The sequence below is a fragment of the Diceros bicornis genome, chromosome 14 (genome assembly GCF_020826845.1).
Source record: "Diceros bicornis minor isolate mBicDic1 chromosome 14, mDicBic1.mat.cur, whole genome shotgun sequence".
Lineage (NCBI taxonomy): Eukaryota > Metazoa > Chordata > Mammalia > Perissodactyla > Rhinocerotidae > Diceros > Diceros bicornis.
The window spans coordinates 64,336,054-64,362,758 of record NC_080753.1 but is presented as its reverse complement, the minus strand read 5'-3'; the positions used below and the strand labels follow the sequence as shown (position 1 = coordinate 64,362,758).

The 26,705-nt window shown below is 36.7% G+C and overlaps 1 protein-coding gene across 2 annotated transcripts in view; it reads right to left on the bottom strand.

Moving 5' to 3' along the window:
• GMDS (GDP-mannose 4,6-dehydratase) overlaps positions 1–26,705 on the bottom strand; it is a 628,451-nt gene that overhangs the window by 317,064 nt on the left and 284,682 nt on the right. For both annotated transcript variants that reach the window (XM_058555392.1, XM_058555393.1), the window contains exons 5-6: positions 26,008–26,200; positions 25,039–25,143 (exon numbers count right to left, since the gene is read on the bottom strand). In XM_058555392.1, coding sequence (XP_058411375.1) covers positions 25,039–25,143; positions 26,008–26,200 — 298 coding nt within the window. The remainder of the gene's footprint in view (positions 1–25,038; positions 25,144–26,007; positions 26,201–26,705) is intronic.

Sequence of the window (26,705 nt, the reverse complement as noted above, 5' to 3'; positions counted from 1 at the left end):
TTCATGAGCACAATAGTCAAACAGAGTCTCCAGTTGTAAAAGATTAATTTAAAAGTGACTAGTGCCTATCTCAACAAACAAGAAAAATCTCAAACAAACAATCTAACAATGCACCTAAAGGAGCTGGAAAAAAGAAGAACAAACAAAGCCCAAAATCAGTAGAAGAAGGGAAACAATAAAAATCAGAGCAGAAATAAATGAAATAGAGACCAAAAAAAAAAATAGAAAAAATTAATAAAACCAAGAGCTTGTTCTTTGAAAAGATCAACAAAATTGACAAACCTTTAGTTAGACTCACCAAGAAAAAAAGAGAGAAGGCACAAATAAGTAAAATCAGAAATGAAAGAGGAGAGGTTACAACAGACACCTCAGAAATACAAAAGATTATAAGAGAATACTATGAAAAGCTATATGCCAACCAATTTGACAATCTGGAAGAAATGGATAAATTCTTAGAATCATACAACCTTCCAAAACTGGATCAAGAAGAAGTAGAGAATCTGAATAGACCAATCACCAGTAAGGAGATAGAAACAGTAATCACAAACCTCCCCAAAAATAAAAGTCCAGGACCAGATGGCTTCCCCGGTGAATTCTACCAAACATTCAAAGAAGACTTAATACCTATCCTTCTCAGACTCTTCCAAAAAATTGAGGACGGGGGGAAGCTCCCTAACTCATTCTACGAAGCTGACATTACCCTGATACCAAAAGCAGACAAGGACAACACAAAAAAAAGAAAATTACAGGCCAATATCACTGATGAACATTGAGGCAAAAATTCTCAACAAAATACTAGGAAATCGCATATAACAATACGTTAAAAAGATTATACACCATGATCAAGTGGGATTTATTCAAGGGATGCAGGGATGGTTTAACATTCGCAAATCAATCAACGTAATACACCACATTAATAAAATGAAGAACAAAAATCACATGATCATCTCAATAGATGCAGAGAAAGCATTTGACAAGATACAGCATCCATTTATGATAAAAACTCTGAATAAAATGGGGATAGAAGGAAAGTACCTCAACATAATAAAGACCATATATGAGAAACCCACAGCTAATATCATCCTCAATGGTGAAAAACTGAAAGCTATCCCTCTAAGAACAGGAACCAGACAAGGATGCCCACTGTCACCACTCCGATTTAACATAGTATTGGAAGTCCTAGCCAGAGCAATCAGGCAAGAGAAAGAAATAAAAGGGATCCAAATTGGAAAGGAAGAAGTGAAACTGTCACTATTTGCAGATGACATGATTTTATATATAGAAAACCCTAAAGAATCCACCAGAAAACTTTTAGAAGTAATAAACGAATATGGTAAAGTTGCAGGATACAAAACCAACATACAAAAATCAGTTGCATTTCTGTACACTAACAACAAAGTAGCAGAAAGAGAAATTAAGAATACCATCCCATTTACAATTGCAACAAAAAGAGTAAAATACCTAGGAATAAACTTAACCAAAGAGGTGAAAGATCTGTACACTGAAAACTATAAAACATTTCTGAAAGAAATTGGAGAAGACACAAAGAAATGGAAAGATATTCCGTGCTCTTGGATTGGAAGAATTAACATAGTTAAGATGTCCATACTTCCTAAAGCCATCTATAGATTCAATGCAATCCTTATCAAAGTTCCAACAACATTTTTCACAGAAATAGAACAAAGAATCCTAAAATTTATATGGAACAACAAAAGACCCTGAATAAAGGAATCCTGAGAAAAAAGAACAAAGCTGGAGGTATCACACTTCCTGATTTCAAAATATACTACAAAGCTATAGTAACCAAAACAGCATGGTACTGGCACAAAAACAGACACACAGATCAATGGAATAGAATCGAAAGCCCAGAAATAAACCCACACATCTGTGGACAGCTAATCTTTGACAAAGGAGCCAAGAACATACAATGGGGAAAAGAAAGTCTCTTCGACAAATGGTGTTGGGAAAACTGGATAGCCACATGCAAAAAAATGAAAGTAGACCCTTACCTTACACCATACACAAAAATTAACTCCAAATGGATTAAAGACTTGAATGTAAGACCTGAAACTGTGAAACTTCTAGAAGAAAACATAGGCAGTACGCTCTTCGACATCGGTCTTAGCAACATATTTTCAAGCACCATGTCTGACCGGGCAAGAGAAACAATAGAAAAAATAAACAAATGGGACTACATCAAACTAAAAAGCTTCTGCACAGCAAAGGAAACCACCAACAAAACAAAAAGACAACCTAACAATTGGGAGAAGATATTTGCAAACCATACTTCTGATACGGGCTTAATCTCCAAAATATATAAAGAACTCATGCATCTCAACAACAAAAAAACTACCAACCCAATTAAAAAATGGGCAAAAGACCTGAACAGACATTTCTCCAAAGAAGATATACAGATGGCCAACAGACACATGAAAAGATGTTCAAAATCACTAACTATCAGGGAAATGCAAATCAAAACTACAATGAGATATCATCTCACGCCCGTCAGAATCGCTATAATTAACAAGACAGGAAACAACATGTGTTGGAGAGGATGTGGAGAGAAGGGAACTCTCATACACTGCTGGTGGGAGTGCAAACTGGTGCAGCCACTATGGAAAACAGTATGGAGATTCCTCAAAAAATCAAGGATAGAACTACCATATGATCCAGCTATTCCACTGTTGGGTATTTATCCAAAGAACTTGAAAACACCAATTTGCAAAGGTACATGCACCCCTGTGTTCATTGCAGCGTTATTCACAATAGCCAAGACTTGGAAGCAACCTAAGTGCCCATCAAGGGACGAACAGATAAAGAAGATGTGGTATATATACACAATGGAATACTACTCAGCCATAAGAAACGATGAAATCCATTTGTGACAACATGGATGGACATTGAGGGTATAATGCAAAGTGAAATAAGTCAGAGGGAGAAGGTCAAATACCGTATGATTTCCTTCATTAAGTAGTAGATAATAACAACAATAAACAAACACAGATTGGATTGGTGGTTACCAGAGGGGAAGGGGGCAGGGAGGAGGGTGAAAGGGATAATTTGGTACATGTGTGGTGATGGGTTGTAATTAGTATTTTGGTGGTGAACATGATGTAATCTATGCAGAAATAGAAGTACAATGATGTACACCTGAAATTTTTACAATGTTATAAACAAATGTTACTGCAATAAACAAAAAATTAAAAAAAATAAATAAATAAAAGAAAAAAGAAAAAAAAAATAAAAGTGACTATTGTATTTACCAATTTCCTTTCTCATCATTCCTTCTTGAATCTTTCTTCTGGCATAATTTCCTTTCTCCTTAAAACGAACTTTAGAAGTTCCTATAATGTAGAGACACTATCTAGCTCATATTTGAAAGACAGTTTTTGTTAATCATACAATTCCTTGAAAACTATTTTCTCTTAGCATGCTAAAGGTATCATTCCACTGTCTTGGGTTTCCATGTTTTGCTATTGATAAGCGTGTAGCCAGTCTCACTGCAATTCCTTTGTAGGTCATCTTTTTTCCTCTTTTTAAAGGTGCTCTCTCTGTCTCTGGTATTCTAGAGTTTCAATTCCATGTGTCTAGACACGGTTTTCTGCTTGGTGTACATGGTACTACTGGCTCTGTGTCTCTTATATCGGGTCTGGAAATTTCTCAGCAACCATCTTGCCAAACATTGCCTCTTCTTCACTCTATTTTCTTCTTTTTATTTTCTTTTCTCTTCCTATTTCCTTCCAGGGAAGACTGTTAGACTTTCTTATTTTACCTTCCAATCTCTTAGTTTCACTTTTTTGTAATTTTTTTTTTTTGCCCTTCTCTGCAATATTCTGGGTAACTTCCTTAGATCCATCTACTCTTCCCTCAGCTGTCTAATCTTTAAGTCAGCCATTTAATTCTTTATTTCCATAATTATTTTTTTCATAATTTAAAGTTCTCTCTCTTTTTCAAATCTGCCTGGGCATCTTTATATTGTTGTTGCTTGTTCATTTTTTATCAGTTATTGTTTTATTTATTTAAACATGTCGTAGTACTTTTGTATTCTGAATTTGATAATTCCAATATCCAAAGTTCTTGGGGGACTAATTTCTGGTTATTTCTGCTGACTTTGAGTGAAGTTTGTGTCCTTGTGCATTTGCTGACACTAAGAATTCATGTTTAGTAATCTGAACTCTCTTGGAAACCATAGGACATCTCTGAGAAGGACGGTCTCCTCCTGAAAGGGTCTGACTTTGTTTCTGAGGGAGGCCAGGACACTAACCCTGCGACCTTCGTCCTCTTCCACGGCCCCAGGTCAGCACAGCGCTGCTCCTCCACTGTGTTGCCGCCCAACAACAAACCCTGCGCGTTCCAATTAAAGAGGCTGCCTCACGCTGAGTGAACAGGACTGGGCACTACTGTGCTGGCCCCAGTGGTCCCCCCTACCAGTGGGAGGAAACGGTCAGGAAGACAAAGACAGGTTTGGAGAAATAAACTTATCTGCTCTGCACATCTGGATGAATTTGTGAATAATTGTGCCACCCTGCATATATTTATTTTTATTTTCATGTTAGACATCCAGAAAAATTTGATTTTTATGTTTTCTTTTCTATGGAGTATGTCTGTACAATGAAAAAAAATATATATATATATGAATAAACCTGAAATTTGTCTCACTGTTTTGCTCACACTATTTCTCTGGCTCAAATACAATTACCTGTAATAATTATTTCACATACCAGGCAAACTACATATTTTTTCCCTATGAAATTCTGAACCACAAGATCATCTTGTCTTTGTGTTTCTTCCCCTTTACACTGGGCCTTACTTCCTGTACGGACAGATGATCAAGACCAACCGTGAGACCACTGCAGCACCAATACACAGGAGGCAGCTCAGATATAGAATTAAAGCCAAATTCCTAACTTCCTGGCTTTGTTCTTATGTCTAATCCTTACATCAATGTGTATGTGTGCATAATTATACATATTCCTTATTAATTTAAACTTTCTACTATAACATCAAAGTACACCAACATAATATTCCCATAGTCAAATATCTTCTAAAACGAAAATTGAAGGAAAAGAACTGACAAAATTTATAAAACATATACCTTAAATTATTAGCATATTAAACTTTAAGACATGAATAGTAGCACACTTATTGAAATTAAAGAATTAAATCATATATTAAATCACAATCTTTACCACAATGTGTTACTTCAATAGAGTTCTTTTTTTTTAATACAAAATGCAACATTGGACATCTCATGATGATCAAGTGGAACTAAAGGAAGAAACACTGAAGGAGATACAGTAACTCCTACTAGGAAAAATTAATCTGCTTATCATATTAAACAAAATTACTTCTTTTTCAAATGTATGTTTCACTACGGCTCTGCAATTAAACTGTCTAACATCTAAGAAGCGAAGTGCTCTGAGTGTGTGGCAATTTTTAGTTTGTATGTGTACATGTAGACATGATTGTGTGTGCGTGCATACATATATATATATGTAAAATTTATCCCTGTCAGCATCCAAATAATATTTGAAGTAACCGCAATTTCTCTAATAAAAATCCTATTCCATTGCCCAGCACGTCATCTAAAAGCTTATGATTTAAGATATTTTTGGAGTTAAAGTACAAAGAGTTTGGACGATATTCACTGGAAAACAGAAATCATTCCAATTTACCCTGAACCCCGCATGAACCTCCACTTTGGGGCCCTGCATTTACTCCCTGCGGTAATCTCTGGCCACGCCACTGAGAACTGCCTGGGCCACGGTTCGGTGCAGACAGAGTGTAGAAAGAAGAGACACTGGGAAGGTCACGGCTGACTGAGCAGACTACAGAGATCAGAGAGCTCATACCTCATTTGCTCACCAAGTTCTGCCAAGAGCAACACTATTTAACTGCAGGTACTCAAAATCCAACAGGCATGCTTAAAGGAATCTCAGGCCTACAAGAGGACCATTCACAATGTGCATTTGTCGAGGATAGCTACCACCTTTTGGCAACTATTCATAAATATGTGTTTAAAGAGAAAGGTTTAAATCATTTTGCTATTTGCATCAAATGCTCAATGCGTTTTCTACTGAGAGTCAGATCATTCAAATTCATAAATCCTCACTTTAGGGTTTCTCAGCTTTGGCACTACTGACATTTGGGGCTGGATAATTCTTTTTTGTTGGGGGCTGTCCTGTACATTACAGAGCATTTAACAGCATTCCTGGCTTTTACCCACTAGATGCTAGTAGCACCCCCTCCCGACTCGTGACAACCAAAAATATCTCCATAAATTTTTCCCCTAGGGAGAAAAACTGCCTCCATTGAGAACCACTGTTTTAGTCAAACAAACAAACCCTGACAAAGACAAAATCCCACAAAATTAAAATAAATTTATATCTAATTGCCTACCTTACCCACAGATACACTGTGTTATTGTAAGTTGCTCTATTCATTTGATACACTGACCAAACTATCAGGGAACTAATAAACATGAAATATTTAAATCATGATGAGACAGGGTGAGTCTTTGTCTACAGTCGAAGTGAATATATGAGTCTGGCCTCCCAAGGAGGTTCTAGGTGAAAGCACACATTTGGGAACCATCGATGTGTGGATGGTATTTCAAGTCCTGAGGCCAGCTGAGACCACCAAGAGAGGGAAGTGAGCAAGAAGCAAGAAATTGTCCAAGAACTGAATCCACTGACACTACAATGTTTAGAGGTCAAACAGATGAGGAGGAAGCAGCAATGATGACCAAAAAGGAGAAAGCAGTGAGGCTGAAGGAAAACAAGAGTGTGAAGGCATCCTGAAAGCCTGGAAAGCACATTCCCAGGAGGTTGTTAATCACCACGACAGCAGGTCAGGGAAGAGAGCTTCAGAGGAATGTGGACAAAAGTCCGGCGAGTGAGAGGGTTCAAGAGAGAATGGAGGAGAGATTGTGAAGACAATGAATATAAACAATTTCTTTGAGGACTTTTGCTATAAGGTAGAGAAGGAGGTGAGATTGAGAGCATTTTATTTCAAGATTCGGAGAAAAAGCAGCATCTTTGCATGCTGAAGGGAAAGATTTAGTGATGAGGGAGAAATTAATCCAAGAGAGGTGAAAATTGCTGGGATCATGTCTTTGCGGAGGGGATTACAGACAGGAGCTAGTGGACGTATGGTGAGCTCTACAGACAGCTCACCCACAGGCACAGGAGACAGGGCAGAGAGAATACAAATCCAGATAAACAGCGTGCAGAGTTTCCCGTCTGAGGGCTGCTATTCCCCCATCAAATCTTAAACAAATGCCCCACTCTGCTACAGGACTCATCCTCCATGTCCATCATGTCCACCCTCACAGCAGCACTACTTCTGTTCTCCATGCACATGGTAACTCCTTTATTTCCTTCCTTTTCATACTATGATCCATCACTTCGACCATTTTGTTGCTAATGCCTCTAATTCCTTTGTTCTCCTAGCTATTCCACTTCATATACTCCGCAAAACCTCAAATCAATCTCATTCCAGTGTCTTTCATCCCACGCCGTGGCCTCTGAGTACTGTGGAAGAACAATCACACAGCTATTCTAATTATGCTCTCCAACTCAAGCTAAATTCTTGCTGCCTGGTAATCATTTTATGTGACTGCAAGTTCCCAGTCAGGTCTTCCTCCTGGTCACCTCATGGGATATAACCCTTACCTCTCTCACATCTCCTTGACCTCAGTTGACATGACTTTTTGGATGTCATTGCTTGGTGACTGGGCTCACCATCTACCCAGGTGCCTGTGAGTCCTCTTTGACTCCTTTCTCATTCACACCCTCCAGTCAACTGCTCAAGTTCTGCTGACTCTACCTCTTAGACATTCCTAAAGAACTCCCAAATCCAACCTCTAGTAGAACATGATAGGGGTGGCTGTCTAATTTGTGGATTCTCCCAAGAGAATTTTTGTGTTTCATTCTTTGCATGGTCCTAATGGCAACAGCCCGACTCTGCCTCTCTGACTGCACTGATTTATTCAAGAATATGAGCCTAACCCAAGTTGACCCAAAGAACCATACTCTCCTCACTATAGTAATTGGGTGAGGCATGGACACCCGATCAAGGCAGGCCAGTTAGAGCCCTTCCCCAGGTCTTTTCCAAATAGAGTTGAGGGAGAAAATCTTTTTCCTTCAGGGTAGTGAGACTGAAGCTGGTGGTGACCCTAGTTCTGGCTTCACAGAGAAAGTGGTTTGAAGAGATGAAACCAAGACAGAAAGAAAAATGGAGACAAAGAACAAAGAGAGAGCACTCTGAAGATATCTGACTCTCTGGATCTAGCTGTCCCTGAAGTCAGGCTAGATACATCTCTGCCATTCACACACTTGGGTAACATCCATCCAACTCACCATCTATTTTTAACTATTTTGTTTAACCCTCGTGTAGGTATCATTGCCTTTGCCAAACGTAGATTCCTCATAGATGCACCAGCCCCAACTCAGTAAATGATTCCATTTGGTCCAGACCCTTACCATTTTCCTCTCTGGATTACTGCCATTGCCACCAGATGCTCTTCTCGCCCTGAGTATCTTTTCCCTCCAATCTGTTCTAAAAACTTATGGTTTCTAAATGCAAATTGGATCACAACCCTCTGTTTCTTCAATGGTAACAATATTGCTGTGTGATCCGTCATCTGCCACCTTCTCCTCCTGCCCCTTTCTCACCTCACAGTTCTCTCCAGCCACATCCAACTGTGTGCAGGTCCCTCAGCAATCCTGGGTCCCTTCTCCTTCTCTGCACATCCTTGCCTCTCTGTGAGAAACATCTTTATCCACATTTTGCTACCCAACTGTCACACTTCAAATATCACCTCGTTGGAAGGATTTCCTGAGTCTTCCCATTGATAAGGGCTGAGCTGTTACTCCTCAGTGCTCCTCAATCACCCCTTGCATGTCTGCCTACTTTCATTATACTCCATTGTATTTTTTAGTTTAGTTATCTCCACTGTGAGATTTTTAAAGACAAGCATCATATTCTTCATCTCTTTCACCAGTGTCTACTATAGTGCATATGACATGATAGGTGTTCAATAAACATTTTCTGAATAGGGAAAGAAAGGAGTAGGGGAATTCAACAGTTTAAAGAGTAATATATCTTTTCATTGGTAAGTTTAGTACATAATAAACTTAGCTCTTTGATTTCTTTTGCTACAATTCCAGATTCTCAGGAATGATTAAACTCTTAAACTGGTATGTTTGTTGTACAAGGACATATACACCAGTAAGCATATAAAGATAGTATCATAGATATCAGTAAATGACAAAAAAATTATCTGGTCATACTAATCAGCTTGTCTCTCTTCTGACACATTTTAGTCAGAATGTCTTCTCGGCCTCCATGTTTGTCAGGACCTCTGTCTACTACTTTTACCTCTACAGTAAGAGGTGGGGAGTGGGGAGAGGGAAGGGAGAGATGAGGAATATAATGCAGAAGGATCAAACTTTCTGTCATGGGAGCATACATTCAATTTATTTGAGAATGAAAAATGCATGGGAATAATATAGAGAAAATATATCATCTTTTGAAATCAACTCCTTTTTATAGGAATAATTTATTAACATTAAAAAATGACTATCTCACATCATTGTATATTATGTTTGGGCTGTATTTCAGAATTGACATACAGAGCTATTTCACAGAATGACAACGTTTGTACTTCTATTTTACAATGCTTGTACTTAAATCTCTCTGATTAAGTTTCTTTAGCTTCCATGTTGACTCAGAACTGTAGTGATATTTGAGAGGTAAAGCAGGGCCACTTCATATAAATATCATGTTCAAAGTAACTTTAAAAAAACAGTATTGGCTTATCGCCATTCCAGTGTAAAGGCTGCAAAGTAAGAAAACCTTCAAAAGGCCTTTGATTCAAATTATTCATCTGATAGAAAATGGGGATAAGACAAACGTCTATAAAATGAAGCAATTATGTCTCCTTCCACGATAATCTTACTTGGCTCTCATGATGCAGTTTCTGTTAGTCTCTCCTGTCACAGAAAAGTAAATATATGCAATATCCTAAAAACAAATCATACTTTTTCACCCAAGTAAAGCAAGTAACATTGCCTCCTCTGTAATAACTGTTGCTAATACTTGGTTCGGACTTCAGTTTATGAAATATTTTTCAAGAACGGTCAGATTGCAAGGGCAAGAATAACTAGAAACAAAGCATGACTTCTAAGTATTGTGTGCCAGTCAGTAAACAGTGCCTAAATTGCTGATATGGAATATATGTATAATATTAAAGAATGGGAAAACACAAGGCAAGGAAAGTACGACTTTCTTATTTGTTACATAGTCTTTTTCCTCTACCACTATCTATACCTTCTTGAGATTCCTTATCTATTTGAGATTTTCAGCTGGAGGCCTAGGTAGCCTGCTGAGCACACAGGAAGACATGCCTGAGCAGTGACAGAAAGCATGTCTGCACTACAACAGGCGGTGAAGCATAAGTTCCATTTTCTGGAAATTTAGGTAATAGAAAAAAAAAGCATTCAGTCAGGATGATGGTTAATTTTACATGTCAACTTGACCAGGCCAGGGGCACCAAGATATTTGGCTAAACATCATTTCTGGGTGTGTCTGTGACGGTGTTTCCAGTGAGATTAGCCATTTGATTGAATCAGTAGACTGAGTAAAACACACTGCCCTTTCTAATGTGGGTGGGCCTCATTTAACCCCTTAAAGGAGAATTCCCTCTCTCTATGCCTGAGTGCTTCAGCTGGAACATTGGTCTTCTCCTGCCCTCAGACTGGGACTTACACTATGAGCTCCCTTGGTTCTCAGGCCTTTGGACTTGGACTGGAACTACAGCTGGGTCTCCAGCTTGCTCATAGCAGATCATACGACTTCTCAGGCTCCATAATCATGAGCCAATTCTTTATAATAAATCTTATATATGTATAGATATCTCCTATTGGTTCTGTTTCTCTGGAGAACTCTGACTAATAGTCAATGTTAGAAAAGATGTTTGAGACATGCTGACACTAGACCATAATATGCAAAGAGATAAACTGTTACACACATCTTTTTTTGGTCCAAGGTGTCTTGCCTTGAATTTCAGAGTCTGCACATACTGCTCTTGAGGCCCTTATCTGATTTGCATGAAAGCAATGTCTGTGAGTTGCATAACCCAGTATTCTTCAAATCAGCTTCTAAGGACAAATATTGTCGCTATCAACAAAAAAGAAGATTTAATAATCATATAAAATATATATAAAGAATTCTAAAACATGAGAGTAGCGATCATTCAGCATTAACATTGATATAGTAGTCCCTGGATAGTTTCTATAAACTAAATACCATGAAACAGTTTTTGAACGTTAATAGACTGAGTTACAACATAGCTTAGTCATATATGACCCCAGTTTTCATATCAACTATGTGACAAAATTCAGGCGAAAGAATTTGCTTCCATACTTTGCTTCGTCATTTCATTTTTTCACTAATTAAATTTAGGATTTAGCAAAACTAAAAAAGAAAAGCCAGGAAAGTAAAGAAGAAACAAAAAAAACGTCAAACACAAATAAAAGTCTTGAGGAAAAATCTGAAGGTAAAAAAAACGGGGCTGATGCGACTAAAATGAAGCTCATTTTGGGAAATGAAGTGTCACTGAGACAGGCCACCTCGGGAGCCAGTGTAACGTAGTGGATAATTGCAGGGGTTCTAAAGTCAAGCTGCATGGGTTCAAACCCTGTACCCTTCATTTACTAGGGAGGGTAACTGAATCTCTCTAAACTTCTATCTCTTTATAACCATACTGACTTAACAGTTTTATTACGAGGATTAAAAGAAATGAGTGAAAAAGAGAGTATCCTACACATGGTAAGAGCTGAATTAGTGTTAGCTGCTATGTTACCACAATCATTATTAGTATTACTAACAGTCCCATAAGTTAAAACTTCTTAAAAATGCAAGCTATTAGCTCAGGAGCCCTTCATACTTCTCAAGAATGATTTGTGCTTAAAAATTCCAGTCTTAGAAGCACTTGGAATCCAGCTGAGGAAAAAGAGAATATGCTACAAACATCAAGCTAATGTCAGAGGCCTTAGGGGAAGTGGCCACAGGGCGTGTTCATCCCACCAGCTGAAGGAAAGAAGGAGTGTCTGGCAGGGCAGCCACCCTGGATGCCAACTAGGTAAGGTTTCTAAGTGAATGGTAACCACCCCTAGGAAACCCTCCTTCTGATGGAGATGCAATCCAGATCCTGAGGTATAAGGGGAGCACTTAACTCCTGCAATCCCCACCCTCAAATCCATTCTAGAAAAGCAAATTCATTTTCAAAACCATCAATCTTAATTAACAGAGTGATATTCAGCTGTGTCTACCAAGTTTTCCTGTTTATCTGTTAGAGAGAGGTACACAAGTCATTTTTTTCATATATAGTATATTAGCTCATTATAGTGCTGGGCATAGAAGAGTAGATTAGATTCATTTTTTTGTATTTTCAGTTCTCTGCCTTATATTTGCTTCCCATAAAGAATATTTCCCTTTTGTTTGCAGGTCTAGGAAACATTCCTAAATGTCTCGTACTTCAGATTAAATGTCTATTACAAACTTCTGAGAGTGTACAGTCCTGTGGCTATCCACATGAGTATACTAGCACTAAGGTTCTTAACGATACTCATTTTGTCTTCCTCTGATAAAATTAATCAGTGCCCCTCCGAGAAACTCCTTCCTCTTCCTTAAAAAAAGGTTTTGCTCCTTTAGTACAAATTCATTGTTAGGATTTTAAGAGGCACCTGGGCCAGGGTTGAGACGTTTCCTGTGTACTTCAGCCCAGCCTTCTTTAACATCTTGGGAGCATTGGGGCTTCCCCTGTTTCATTGATAAAACCATGCTGCATCCCTACCTTTCTCACGGCCAGGAAGTGTTTCTTTGTGATCAGATTATATTTTCACTTCCTTAATTGCATCCCATTATGGGCTACTTATCCTCATGTACATCCTGCTTTAGCGCCTTTTAATAAATAGTAAACTTACTAGATGTTTTAAAAGTTTTATTGTAATATGCTTATTCTGGCAGAAATAAGCCTTTTTTAACATAAACTTTTGCTCACTCTGGGAATTTTTACTCTACCCATCATCAGGGTCTATCCAGACCAGGAATGTCTGTATAACAATACCTGGAAGTATTCATTAAACCAGGAATGTATGAAGACGGCAAAAGGATCTGTTGAGAGTGGTTGAGCCCAAACTCTAATTAGATCCAAGTAAAACTTAAATGTATTTAGGTAACTGGATGCCTCAGGATCCCATCAGCTGCTAACTGTAAAGGAAGTCAGAGTAGCATTAGAGTCCAACTTTTGCTGATTTACCCCTACATGCTGACTCCCAACATTCTAGGAGTCCCTGGGAGATATTAAATATCCTCAAAACCAGTTGTCTAAAGTTCTCACTTAAGGGAGGAACCACAGTCACCAGTATCCTCTATAAGAACTCTACTTGCCACAGGGGCTCCTGACCCCCTGAGAGTTCAGAGCTGCACAAGTCTTGAGGTTCCACAGAGTGATGCATCTCCCTCAATTCACATGGAAGTGGGGGAGATCCCCCCTCCCAATTCATGGTCTCAGTTTGTAATCTGATCCCCAAAAGAGTATTTCTTGTGTCCCCAGATTCACAAATTTCATTAAAAAAAAAAAAAAAGCCAATCTGCCCTCACTTTGCACCATCTCTCGTTTCTCATACCTAAGTTATTGGCAACCACTTCAAGGGGTTGCCAATTCCACTCTTAATCTTAGTTCAGGCTAAGCTTAGACCACACTTGCTATAAGCGTATTTGCAACTGTCTAACAAACTATAAAGGATATTCACTGGTTCTGGCAAAAATCTCCAATGTCCCCTCACCCCCAAAACACACACAACGATCTTAACCTAAGGAACTGTTCTGTCCCAGGCAGATTCTCCTTAATGTGTCCCTTGCAGGCTGGTCTGCCCTGCTGGTTTTGTTCCCAGAAGTTTATCATTACATTTTAGTATTCGCTTATACACTGCCCAAATGCAGTCTTTAAGTACTGAGTCATTATCAGCTGGTTTTTATGCAAGGCTTAGGTTCCTCCATTGAGCTTCCCAGAACGCTTATTATAGATCCGCAGTGCTGTGCCTCTTTTCTGACCTTCTTTTTCTTTCTTTGCAACCAGTATTTTCTTATAAAATAAGTTTTCTTCTGCAAAGGGTGATCAGAGGACACAAATATGGGATTTTTTTGTGTGTGTGTGAGGAAGATCGGCCCTGAGCTAACATCTGCCAATCCTCCTCTTTTTTGCTGAAGAAGACTGGCCCTGGGCTAACATCCATGCCCATCTTCCTCCATTTTATATGGGACATTGCCACAGCATGGCTTGCCAAGCGGTGCGTCGGTACGCAAGCAGGATCTGAACCGGTGAACCCTGGGCCGCTGCAGCGGAGCTCACGCACTTAACCCCTTGCGCCACCAAGCTGGCCCCAGTAACACGGGTTTTAAATCCTTTATCTAAAAGAATCTTTTCTGCTCTTTAAATGAACTTTGGGAATTAAACATCCCCTAAGTAAGAGAAGTGCAGAACATTATTTTTACCAATACTTCGTATTCAGTATTCTGTGAATTACTTTATTACATCTTATCTACCTTAATTACCAGTTACCAAGCTCTGAATGCTTAACTTCTTTAATTTGTTCAGGAAAGACAGTTGTCTATCCCTTTATAAATTTTCCCCTTTATTATTCCTTTTTATTATTACTACATTTTAAATTGTGAGGTGGCACAAACTGATCCTCCCTCTCCAAATGCACCATTAGTAGGAGTGGTGGTAATAATAATAATAATGTGCTAATAACTTTACTTACAATATTTTCTTTAATGCTCACAACAACCCTAAGTGAAGACTATTATTATCCCATTTTACAGATGAGAAAACTACGGTTCAGAGAGACTGAGAAACTTGCCAAAAGTCCCTATTTAGTAAGTGGTGGAACCTGGATTGAATCCAAGGAGTTGAATACTTCTATCTCCTTACCTGAACCTGAACCAGAACCAATTAAAAAGGGGAATAAAATTCCATAATAAATAGTGAAAAAGAAAGCTTTGACTCAAACTAAATTTTGAGAAAAAATGCCATTTTGAAAAAAATTTGCAATTTATCTTATAATTAATAAAATTTAAATTATATTGCACTTAACGTGTTTTTTCCTTAGTATAGCAAAAAAGTGGGGTTTTCTTTCTGGTTTGTAATTTTTTTGACAAAACAACATTTTGTATTTCATGTAAGATTCTCACAGGACCATTAATAAAAATATGTGAATCATATTTTAAAATACTTGAAGGTTTCATTAATTTTCCCAAAAGTTTTCCATAGGCCTTTGATCTTTACCCATAATCCTTCCATATTCATCATCAACTTTTTTTGACTTCTCTAATTTAAATGTTCACTGGTTTAACAGCCAGAAAGAATCTCATTTGTAAATGGCTTTTCCCATGATTCCAGCAATTCTCCAATACTACTTACATTTTTTCTTTTTGCAATTCATGGATGCCTCAGTGACTACTCTAATTCATTTGTAAACATCATTAATATAGTCTCAGTTTTCCGTTCAAAACCATCTCTATTTGGCAGGGCCTGCTGGATTCATTCACATTTCTCACTGTCCCAGTCTTATGCCAGTAGCCACCAGAATCCCACTAATAGGATTGGCTCCAAGAGAGTCTTTCACCTTAGAAGGGGAGGAGTAAAGAAACTAATACTCTAGGACTCAGCATTGAAAATACAAGAAGAGAGATGAAAAGAGGAGGGAAAAAGAAACAAACAAGTGTTCAAAATTTACCAGGAACTGTATTAATCTTTTTCACGTTTGCTCTCCTATTTTACTTTTACAATAAACTCACAGCTAAGTAATATGTATTGTCTCATTGATCCTCACAATGCGCCTGTTAGGTAGGCATTATCATCAACAGAGAAGAGAAAACTGAGATCTGAGTTAGTAACACGGCCAAGCTGACTCCATCCAGGCCTGGCTCTGAGTGGCCTAATGTACTCTTAACTGCTGTGTACACTGCCTGCTTACACTGCGGGAGTAGTGCTATGTGAGACCAGATAGTTGTCAGTTTGGTTTCAAATGTAAATGCAAAGAAATTTTAAAACATTAAAAAAAGTCAATTTAACAATCCCAGAAGTCTCACCTCAGTAGGTGGGGAGGACTTTATTTAGTGGTAATAACCACCTCAATTAGACCAAGTATTGCTTCAAAAGTCTTTCATGTTTAAGCAATTACACCTCATCTCTCCTCAGAGAATAATACAGACAGGCAGCTCTGTGATCTCCAAGTTACATGTCATCTGTGAAGTATCACAGTCTACAAATGTAATAGTAAACCAGATGATGTCACTTTGTGCACAACCAGAAAGGCCACCTAGAACCTAGGTGAGTGGCCAACAATCTAACCATTTACACATAGACAAAATGGTATTGCGTAAAACCTGTAACACTCTGCTGAACTCTAACATGAGATCACTTCATCCCCTGCTTTCACAATGGACAGGTAAAATTTTTTTCAATAAATGAAGGTTATGATGTTCATCTAAAAAAACCACAGAGCACCTTTAATAGAGAGAAACAAATAAATATTGGGCTGTTTGATATTGATTTGCCTGTTTCTTGATATTTCTGTAGCAGCATGATTTTAACTTGCTATTCAGACTGGCAAATACTAACTTAGTGATTTTTAAAAAGATTATTTTATTTACATATATACACACACTTTCGAGAAGTGCTTTCTGCCTGCTGGGATTAAATAAAGCAAGTTCCAGTTATTTCATTTATATCATGCATTCTGCTATCCTCTAAAGTACTAAAATATCTATGAATTTGAATAATTTTAAAGGAAAATTCTCATTTACAGTGAACCTCTCACACTAATATTACTGTAATTCTATGCATTGAAAGACTACTTCGAATCCATTTTAATGGTTGTCTTATACCAAAGGCAGAATATGGACTTTACAGCCATGTTCCTTTGTTCCCAAAGGAAAATCTTGTTCTTGTTGTAATTTATAAGAAAAAATAAATATGCTCACTTATTTTGGAGGTGGAGGGAAGGTCATGGACCCATCCTGACAGGGTTCTGTGGACCAGTGTGTCACTAAAGTGAGAATTCAGCCCCAAATGATTAGGAGAGCCCTGAAATAACAACTCTGTTCTCTGGGCTTCTCTGACTTGGGTCTGACCTGCAGTAGACCAGAGTATCTAAGGCCTACATAGTTTCACATGGAGGTATTTAAATCAGATTTTTTTCTCCTGTGTTTAGATAAATGTTTGCTAAAGCTCTGTGAAGGATGTACTGCAAAGTTAAAAGAAATATGTAAAGAAAAAGATCCTAGTCTTACAGATGACATTCATTTAGATTTGGTGACAACAACATTTGAGGCTGAAATTCTACAGCAGGGGTTCTCACCCTTAGCACTACTGACATTTTGGGCTGGATAACTCTTTGCTGTTGGGGCTGTTGTGCATTGTAGGATGTTTAGGAGCATCGCTGGCTGCTCCCCACCAGATGCTGCTAGCACCCCCTCACCTCCAGTTGTGACAACCAAAAATATCTCCAGATATTGTCACATGTCCTCTGGGAGGCAAAGTCATACTCTCCGCACCCTCATTCCTCTACTTTCAGTTGAGAACCACTATCCTCGAGTATTAACCTTATCTTCACAGCAATGAATAAAGAACAATCTTTAGAAAAAATGAACAAAGGGGAAAATTATCCAAAATTTTACTATGACTTAAGTAATTAATTTTTATATGAATTATAGTTTTAAAAAATCTGAAGAATAATTTATGATATTAAGTACTGTTAGACATTTTAAGAAGCAAAACACTTGGCAGCTAAAAAAAAACCTCAAGTCTAAAAACTCAAAACCACAAGTTCATGAACCTTAAAATGTCACATTCTCTCAGTCAGGTGAATACTGTGTTTAGACTGATATATATGATTTCTTATGAAGCCCATATTTAGAGGAATGTGCTATGTCATCTAAAAATGGCTCAATATCTAAACAGTAGTGGTATACCATCCATTTGTGGTAGTCTTAAACTGTTCATTATGGATATACTTAAAGTACTTTATAACTTATTATTTTCACATGATTTTTAATGTATTTTGTATTAGTTCTATTTCGTCTCATTGCCAACTTCTTGGTGACACTCAAGTTATTTGCTTCATATCACATTTATATTTAAATACTATAAAACTAATGTTTTTATTATGATTATTTCTGCTAAACATCTGAAAGGAATATTGCCTTTAACCAAACTAATTAATATCTTTTATAAAAGATAAGAGCGATTCAGATAAATTTCCAACTTCTGCACTTGCTTCATTCCATAATACAAGGACCAGCTCTGCCTCATGGGGTTGATTTCCTCCAGTTTCAACTCTAAAATTCACATACACACTATTTCTACAAATATGAACACCGTTTATGTCATTCCTCCCATCCCCAGGATTATTTCTAGCCTCAGTGTTGACATCTGTTAGTTTGTGACCTTGGACAACTCAATCTCATGCTGCTTCAGTTTCCTCATTGATGAAATAAATGGGATGGAATGACTTTAAATTCCTCTCTATCTCACAAATTCTCATGGTATTTGGGGAGAATACATCCAGGTGGATGTCAACTGTCTGTTCCCTAAAAGATCTTTCAAAGATATTATCTAATGGGTTAACATACATTTTTAAATTAAAAAGTTAGAAAAAACAGAAGTATGTATGAATTTCCACATACACATAAAGAAATGGGTAAGTTAAACAAGTTAGTCAAAATGTCTCTAAAAGTACCTTTAGAATATTAAATCACTATATCAAATGCAACAAAAACAGCTCATGGGTATAATATTTTTTAGTATTATAATGCTTGGTCATGATGATGATGATGATAATGGCCAAACTACTCTGATTCCCTCAGCTGGCAAATGATAAAAAGTTCTTCTCGACTAAGAAAGAAATAGGAAATAAAATAAGCACTTACATGCACCAGCCTCTAGAGAAAATAGTGAGTCCAGCAACTGAAGTGCTCCTGGAGGGAGAAGGCAGTGATGGAGTCTCTTTATAAGGCTCCATGATCATAGAGAAGGTAGCATAGTTACACATCGCACGTGAAAGAAAGCATCATTCAGGGGTCAGTCAAACATTGAAGGAGAAAGAAAAGGAGAAAACCTACTGAGAAGAGATAATACTTCATCCAGAGATGAGTAAAGATTCTATTCTTAAAAACTTAAAAAAAGAAGAAGAAGAAGAGTGGGAGGAGAATGGACAAAATAACACTGTCAACATGGACCGTGATTTCCTACTCAGGCTAAAGGTATCCAAGGAATGAAGCCAGTCATCACATGTGACTACTGTTAGTAAAGTAATGGTAACGAGGTAGGTTCACTTAGCCTAACTTTACTTCTTCAGTTGATTCTGGAAGTAGTAGACACTATATTGTCCAGACTGACCTAATGATCTACACATTAACGTGAGTCAATCTAAGAAAAATATCCTCATAAAAATACTAAAATTCTTAAACTTGATCTCCTTCTCCAAAACCAGTGGGACCCAAGTGAGAGTCAAAAGTAAACAGACCCCACCACTGTGAGCCGGCAGACACTTGAGCCCTACCTGCCAACACAAGACAGCAGAGAACTTTCACCAAGTGCACTCCTGGTGCCAGCTTTCTCCTCAAGGACATAGACTCTGGGAATTCTCTCAGAAAACTACACCATTCTTTAGCTGTAGGAACCTAAGACAATAATTGTACACTCACATAAAAAATACAAAAGTCACATTTCCAAAAACAATGATCGATATTATGTGCATTTCACCCTTAATCACTTAATCAAGGCTATAATGGCTATAATCACTTAATGATGGCTATAATCACCAAAGCCAAGAAATCAAGACAAGCTTAATTTAATCATTTGATTATTCTATCTTCTGAAACTAGAAGGTAGGATATCCCTCTTTTTTGTTCACTTTTAGTAATCATGCAAAATGTTTTCTTAATTTGCAATATAGTATTTTATTTACAATACATAAACGTTATTTATAATTTTTTAAAGGTCAGAAAATTTGTATTTGTGATACTTCAAAGTAATCTGCTGATATAAAAATAAAATATAATTAGCAAAATGGTTCAATTATCCAGGTGATGAATAGTAGGTGTTCCTATTACTTTATTTTCTAAAGTAATAAACAATCAGAACTAGAAATATTACTGCTAGCTTTACTAATAGGCTTACTTCTAATGTTCTGGTTTGTAGAATAATCTTAAATTTAAGAGTAGATTTTATTACTGATAAACAATATATTTGAAAAGAAACTCTAATATCCTTATTCACAAGCTACTTTAAAGTAATTAAAAAATATCTCAGTATTTTTTCATAGTTTAACTTACATAGTTAACAGCTTTATATCATCACAGTTTATTACCTGATCAGCTTTTCAAAGAAACTTAGCAACAAAAGCAAAACAATTTTTTGTACATGACACTTTCCTCACAGAAATTTAATAGTTCTAGACAATAAACACAGCCATTATTTCCTAAATAGAGAATATATAAATCCATATTTCCAAAAGAAAGGTGATACCATAGCCACATTTGTGGCAAACAGAACCCTGGATTTATGTACCTATAGATATAGAGACATGTAAAAAGAACAGTCAGCTAAAGAATTTCAGGTTTGGAGAAACAATACGAGAGGAAAAAGTTTTTCAGATACATGTCCAGTTTTGCGCAAGTTATTCATAAAGCAACTACTCTTTTAGTCAGAAAAAGGATAGCAAATTTTTTATTTTAAGAAGTTGAGTGCTCATGAATAAAAGTACTTTGTTAATATCTGTGAATATCATTATATAATACACAGCAGTAGTTATGCATGTAAGATATGATGATACACACATTTTTGTGCCTTTATGGACCTACAATTCAAGAATTTTAAGTACTATTCATTACTCATTTGTAGTAAACATTATTCAAGTGGGTTCACTTTATAAAAAGCAAACCTAAAGCATGAGCATATCAATCACCCTGCCCTAACTGAAAGAATGACTAGATGGCTGACTGAGGGAAACAGAGGCCAAGTCCTTGGATTACTAGCTTTATTCCCTAGATCCATGATTTTCAACTGTTAATTCTGTGCCAACCACAGGTGATCGCAAATATCTTTAGCGGTATTATACACTTCTCATAACAAAACAAAATAAGTATACTTAAAAAAGAAAACCCCAAAGGGTTGCAATGGAGAAAAGACATAATATAGTCAAAAACATAATGAAAAAGTGTCAAACTTTGGAGTGGGGGTTGTTCCGATGAACGATGCTACAGATCTTCAATCAGTTACTAGTTTATTTGGTTCCACACCTCAGTACTTCAGTAAAAGCACAGTAGAACCCCAGCTGCCAAAATACTTCAGGAATTCTGTTTATGGATGGGTTAACTATTGACCCTCTTTGACTTGAATGTTTATCAGAAATCTTTCTATATGACTGTCTTGTTACCTTGGAAGAAACCCATATAAAACACAGTTGAAAGTTTCTTGATGTTGAGGATCTAAATATTCTAAGCTGGGGCCAGCAAATGTTTTCTTAAAGGGCCAGAGAGTAAATATTTTAGGCTTTGCAGGCCACAGGACTCTACTGTGAAAGCAGCCATAGACAATATACAAACAGATGGGGGTGGCTGTTCTCCTACAAAAGCAGGCTGATAGGCTGGATTTGGCCCACAAGGCATAGCTGGCCAGCCTCTGGTCTAGAATACCTTTATATTAAAAAATAGTTCTTCCATACTTTTTAAAGTCAAAAATTCTCATGGAATGTTATTCACACAGTCAAAAGGGGCCTTGTCAATTACTTTTCGTTAGAGAAAAACTACACGTCCCAAAAAAGCTGCATAAGTTTTGGCTCTACTAATTGGGCCTTTGTGAAGATACACCCTAGATTAGACTGATGTTTACCCTTGCATCATCTAGAAAAAAAGTGCTCCCTGCGATAATAGGGCAAAAGAGAACTGACGTATAAATACTCAGTGTACTTAAGAAAATAAACTCGGGCCAGCCCGGTGGCTTAGCGGTTAAGTGCACGCGCTCCGCTGCTGGCGGCCCGGGTTCGGATCCCAGGTGCGCACCGACGCACCGCTTCTCCAGCCATGCTGAGGCCGTGTCCCACATACAGCAACTAAAAGGAGGTGCAACTACGACATACAACTATCTACTGGGGCTTTGGGGAAGAAAAAAAACGAGGAGGATTGGCAGTAGATGTTAGCTCAGAGCCGGTCTTCCTCAGCAAAAAGAGGAGGATTAGCATGGATGTTAGCTCAGGGCTGATCTTCCTCACAAAAAAAAAAAAAAAAAAGAAAAGAAACTCATTAAAGTACCACAGCAGTTACAGGTATACAAACCAAGATTAATTAAAAATGAATTTTATCTATTTATTAAAGTAAATTAGACTGAATCGTTACTTCAAAATAGCTTGTTATCTTCAATTACTACATGCATGGAATCAGTAAAACAACATTTATTTAAAACTATCCTATAATGCAAAGTGAAATAAGTCAAAGGGAGAAGGTCAAATACCGTATGATTTCCTTCATTAAGTAGTAGATAATAACAACAAAAAACAAACACATAGGGACAGAGATTGGATTGGTGGTTACCAGAGGGGAAGGGGGGAGGGAAGAGGGCGAAAGGGATAATTCGGTACATGTGTGTGGTGATGGGTTGTAATTAGTATTTGGGTGGTGAACATGATGTAATCTATGCAGAAATAGAAGTATAATGATGTACACCTGAAATTTACACAATGTTATAAACCAATGTTACTGCAATAAACAAAAAATTAAAAAAAAAAAACTATCCTATAAATTCCTACTGTTCTCTAATTCAGACAGATCTAGCTTTCAAGTCAGTAAAGTTTTACTGAAACATGAAATATTCATTTGTTTGTTCATTTAAAAATAGTTATTGAATGCTTATGAGCAGATAGGTACGGTTTTACATGCTAGAGATTTAATAATAAAATACAGTCCTACCATTAAGGAATACTCAGCCTGGCAAAACATCCCCTCAGAAACTAACAATTAAGCACGACAAAACAACAACATTATTATCAGATTAATTTAATATGAAAATTAATTTTCAAGTTTCACAAAATGCTATAAGTATTAAGTATTAGATATCTTATCAAATAAGTCTTAAATCATTTCCACATATACCTCCATAATTTTTCATTATTTGATTATATAAATGAAATAAAAAATGAGATATCATTGATTTCCAGATATATAATAAAACAAAACGAAGTGGTGTATGCTACAAGGTCAAGTATTTAACAGACATTTAAAAAAAGCCCTAGATGTAAAATATTATGTACAGAATAATCCTATTTGTATGTTTAAGATAAAGATACTTGGGATATTTCTGTAGGAATGTTAACAGTGGGCCTGAGGACAGGGCTGGGAGTCTGTGTGAGGGAGGGAGCTTTTACATTTCTCCTATACCCTCCTCTACTGTTTACTTTTCTTTTAAATAAAAAAGTATTACTTTTAAAATAAATTTTTCAAAAAGGAAAGTGATTAACATTGACAGACAAAAAATAGTTCTCATTACAAGATATGCAAATAGAGAATTATTTTGGGTGGGGGGAGGATTATATTTAAATTTATCTTTTCCTTCTACAACTAAGAATGCTTTTCCCTATCCTAACCTGATCCAAAACAATTGACTTTTATTTATTTTTTTGCAAGTGGAAAAGTTGAGGGTTGAAAAGCACAGAAACCCAATGTGTATAAGCATGTCTGTGACTAACGAGGCAAGGACTATGGTTTACTGAACAGACTCCTTGAGCATACCAAATACTGTAGGCAAGGACAGCTAAGATCTTCCTTTTCCTTTTCCCTCTACTAAGGACACTCAGAGCCACAAAATTAATTACAGAAATGTTTCTGGCTGCTTGTTAACTTGTGTTCCTTTTGGGCAACAGAGGCGACAGGCTGGGTTCTTGTGCTTTAACAGCCCATCGTGGGAATTTTTAACTTATGCAATTATAAAATAAAAATGTATTGACACTAAAGACACCTTTACAAATCTGTCACTTTAATCTTTCCTCATGACTTGTTGGTTTAATTATGTGGCTATATAGTCACATAAAACTTATTGAAAAAGTTATAAGTATTACTAATTGTTGGGGATGAAACAACTTATAACATTGGACTTCTCACTTATTCTCAAGCTCAAAGGCTAAATAATAGTGAAATTTAATAAAACTTAGAATTAGATTATATAGATAATTTCTACTTTGTAAAGAGTGCACATGTTTTGTAAAGATTTCTCATGCTTCAATAAATCAGAAATAATGCTAGGAGAACACATTTTCTTATTAAAACCTAATATTTGGAATAGGAGAATTAGCATGTTGCTAACAATGTCAACAACAGCTACGAAAAAGCAACAAGCCAATGCAAAGAAATATGGTTTTCTGAAAAAAACTGATAATAATTCTAAATATAAGAACTGATCTCAAATTTATTTTAAAATATACGCTAGCAGCATAGTAATTTCTGGATGTCTGTTTAAATGGAATGTAAAGAAAGAATATTGAATATCCAACTGATTCAAAATAAAAAATGTAAAGATTACACAAGTTGAGTCTATGTGAATAAGAGTGACTTCCGGAAACAAGTATTAGTTTACAATACAGTTGCTTGTTTACTATTATAAACCTTATTCCTTTCCATTCATATAGAAACTTCCTAACACTTAGGCTGAAAATATGCTTGATAAGACCTACCAATGAAAATGGTAAAATTGGAACACTGTTCAGTTTTTTCACGTTGAATAAAAAACACAACAAAGTTAATAAGTAAGGCTGAACTTACATTTCCTCATTTACCACTTCTTGACATTCACAATAGTTAACAATACATGTGAAATTTTTTTCAGTCTATATAGTATACATGCACAATAGACATACAACTTTTTTATTGTTATTAAAGTCTGAAATTCTCTTTTCCATTAATATATTTACTAACCTCTTCTAGGACTCTCATGATTGAAGAGAATGCCATTCACTGCAAAGAGATTATATGCCTCACGGAAGTTCACCACTATCCAATAGGCATAGAGTTTTGCTGCCCCTGTTGGAATAATTTTTTAAAAGCAAATAAAAGACAGTGAGAATTACAAAAAACAAGGTCTTTAATTATAAAAGACAGTGATTTTCACTCATCTTAAACAAGTAACAACTTGCAAAAGTTATAATTGGTAATGTATCAAGATAGAAAAAAACATGAATTAAAAGCCAAACACAAAATAAAGGTTCCTTTGCGAGTTAATCGTGTGTAGAAAGAAATATTTAAGAATTTCTTACTTTTGTAATGCAAACAGTTCTTTCTTTCACAATCTATTTGATTCAAATATAGTGTGTGCAATATATCAAGCTGACCTTTCTTAGGTCTTATTCCCTTTTTCTTACTGTTAAGGAATTAGAAAGTGGAAAATATAGGATCTTAATATTCTAGCTGCTTTCAAATTTTATCACTGAAGTCCTTTGTGAATACTCTTTGTACAAATACATTAGATACAATAGACGTTTTTTGTTTGTTTTTTTAAGGGTTTGAGCTCAGGGAGACTTCCCTCAGAAAAATAAAAAACACAAAACTTTATCACTTCAGCACAATCTCACAACAGCTCAGTAAAAAGAATCGTGTTGGGTCTAATTTTCCTTTTAAAGTGATCTGTATGGAAGGGTTGAATAAACACGGATGGTGAAGTGAGGTGGTAATTTCACCCTGGAGGCAATGGCAGCAAATACTTGTAGTTAGCAATGTATAAAGGTATGCTTCTCAACAAGTCTAGTCACTTTAGTCTACCTTAATGTTAATCTCACACCCAAATGACTTTAGCCGTGAGACACAACAGAATTACAGCAGAAACACACACACACCCCATGCCCACAGAGAAAGCAGCATATGTGCAAGGCTGCGCTCGTGCATTCTCACCATACGGTGACCGAGGATAAAAAGGAGTGGTCTCCTTCTGGGGTATTTCTTGCACTTTCCCATAAAGTTCACTTGTCGAGGCTTGGTAGAACTTCACAGAGTTGATAAGGCCACAGGTCTTAACTGCATCCAGAAGCCGTAAAGTGCCAACTCCATCAACATCTGCAGTATATTCAGCCAGGTCAAAAGAAATCTGGAAACGGCAAGTGAAGACAGTGCTACATTAATAGGTAACAGCAACACAGATGCTGACAGGGGTAACAAAGACTTTTTACAATGTCACACACTTTGAAATGTTATGTTTGTGAGAAAATATTTTCTAATAGCAGAATAAGAGTATGCATATCATCTATTTCTAACATCAAATGGCTGGAAAATATCATAAGAAATACATATCAATTATCTTGGTAACGAAGAACACTTTAACCACACATATCACCTCCTAATTCTAGGCTGAAATCCCTAGGGGCAGTGTTTGCAAACCTCTGCTCCTCAGAAGAATCTGGGGCGTTCCTAAAAAATTTCAGACTGAACCAAGCCTAAGAAATCCACAATTTTAATGCGTCCCAGTTGATTTTTACACACAGAGAAGTTTGAGAACATGTGCTTTAGAACACAGTTGATTTTAAAAAGAAATATTTTATTTTCTATTTCTAATCAAGCTACAAGAATGACTTTTTAGTATATTACATTATATA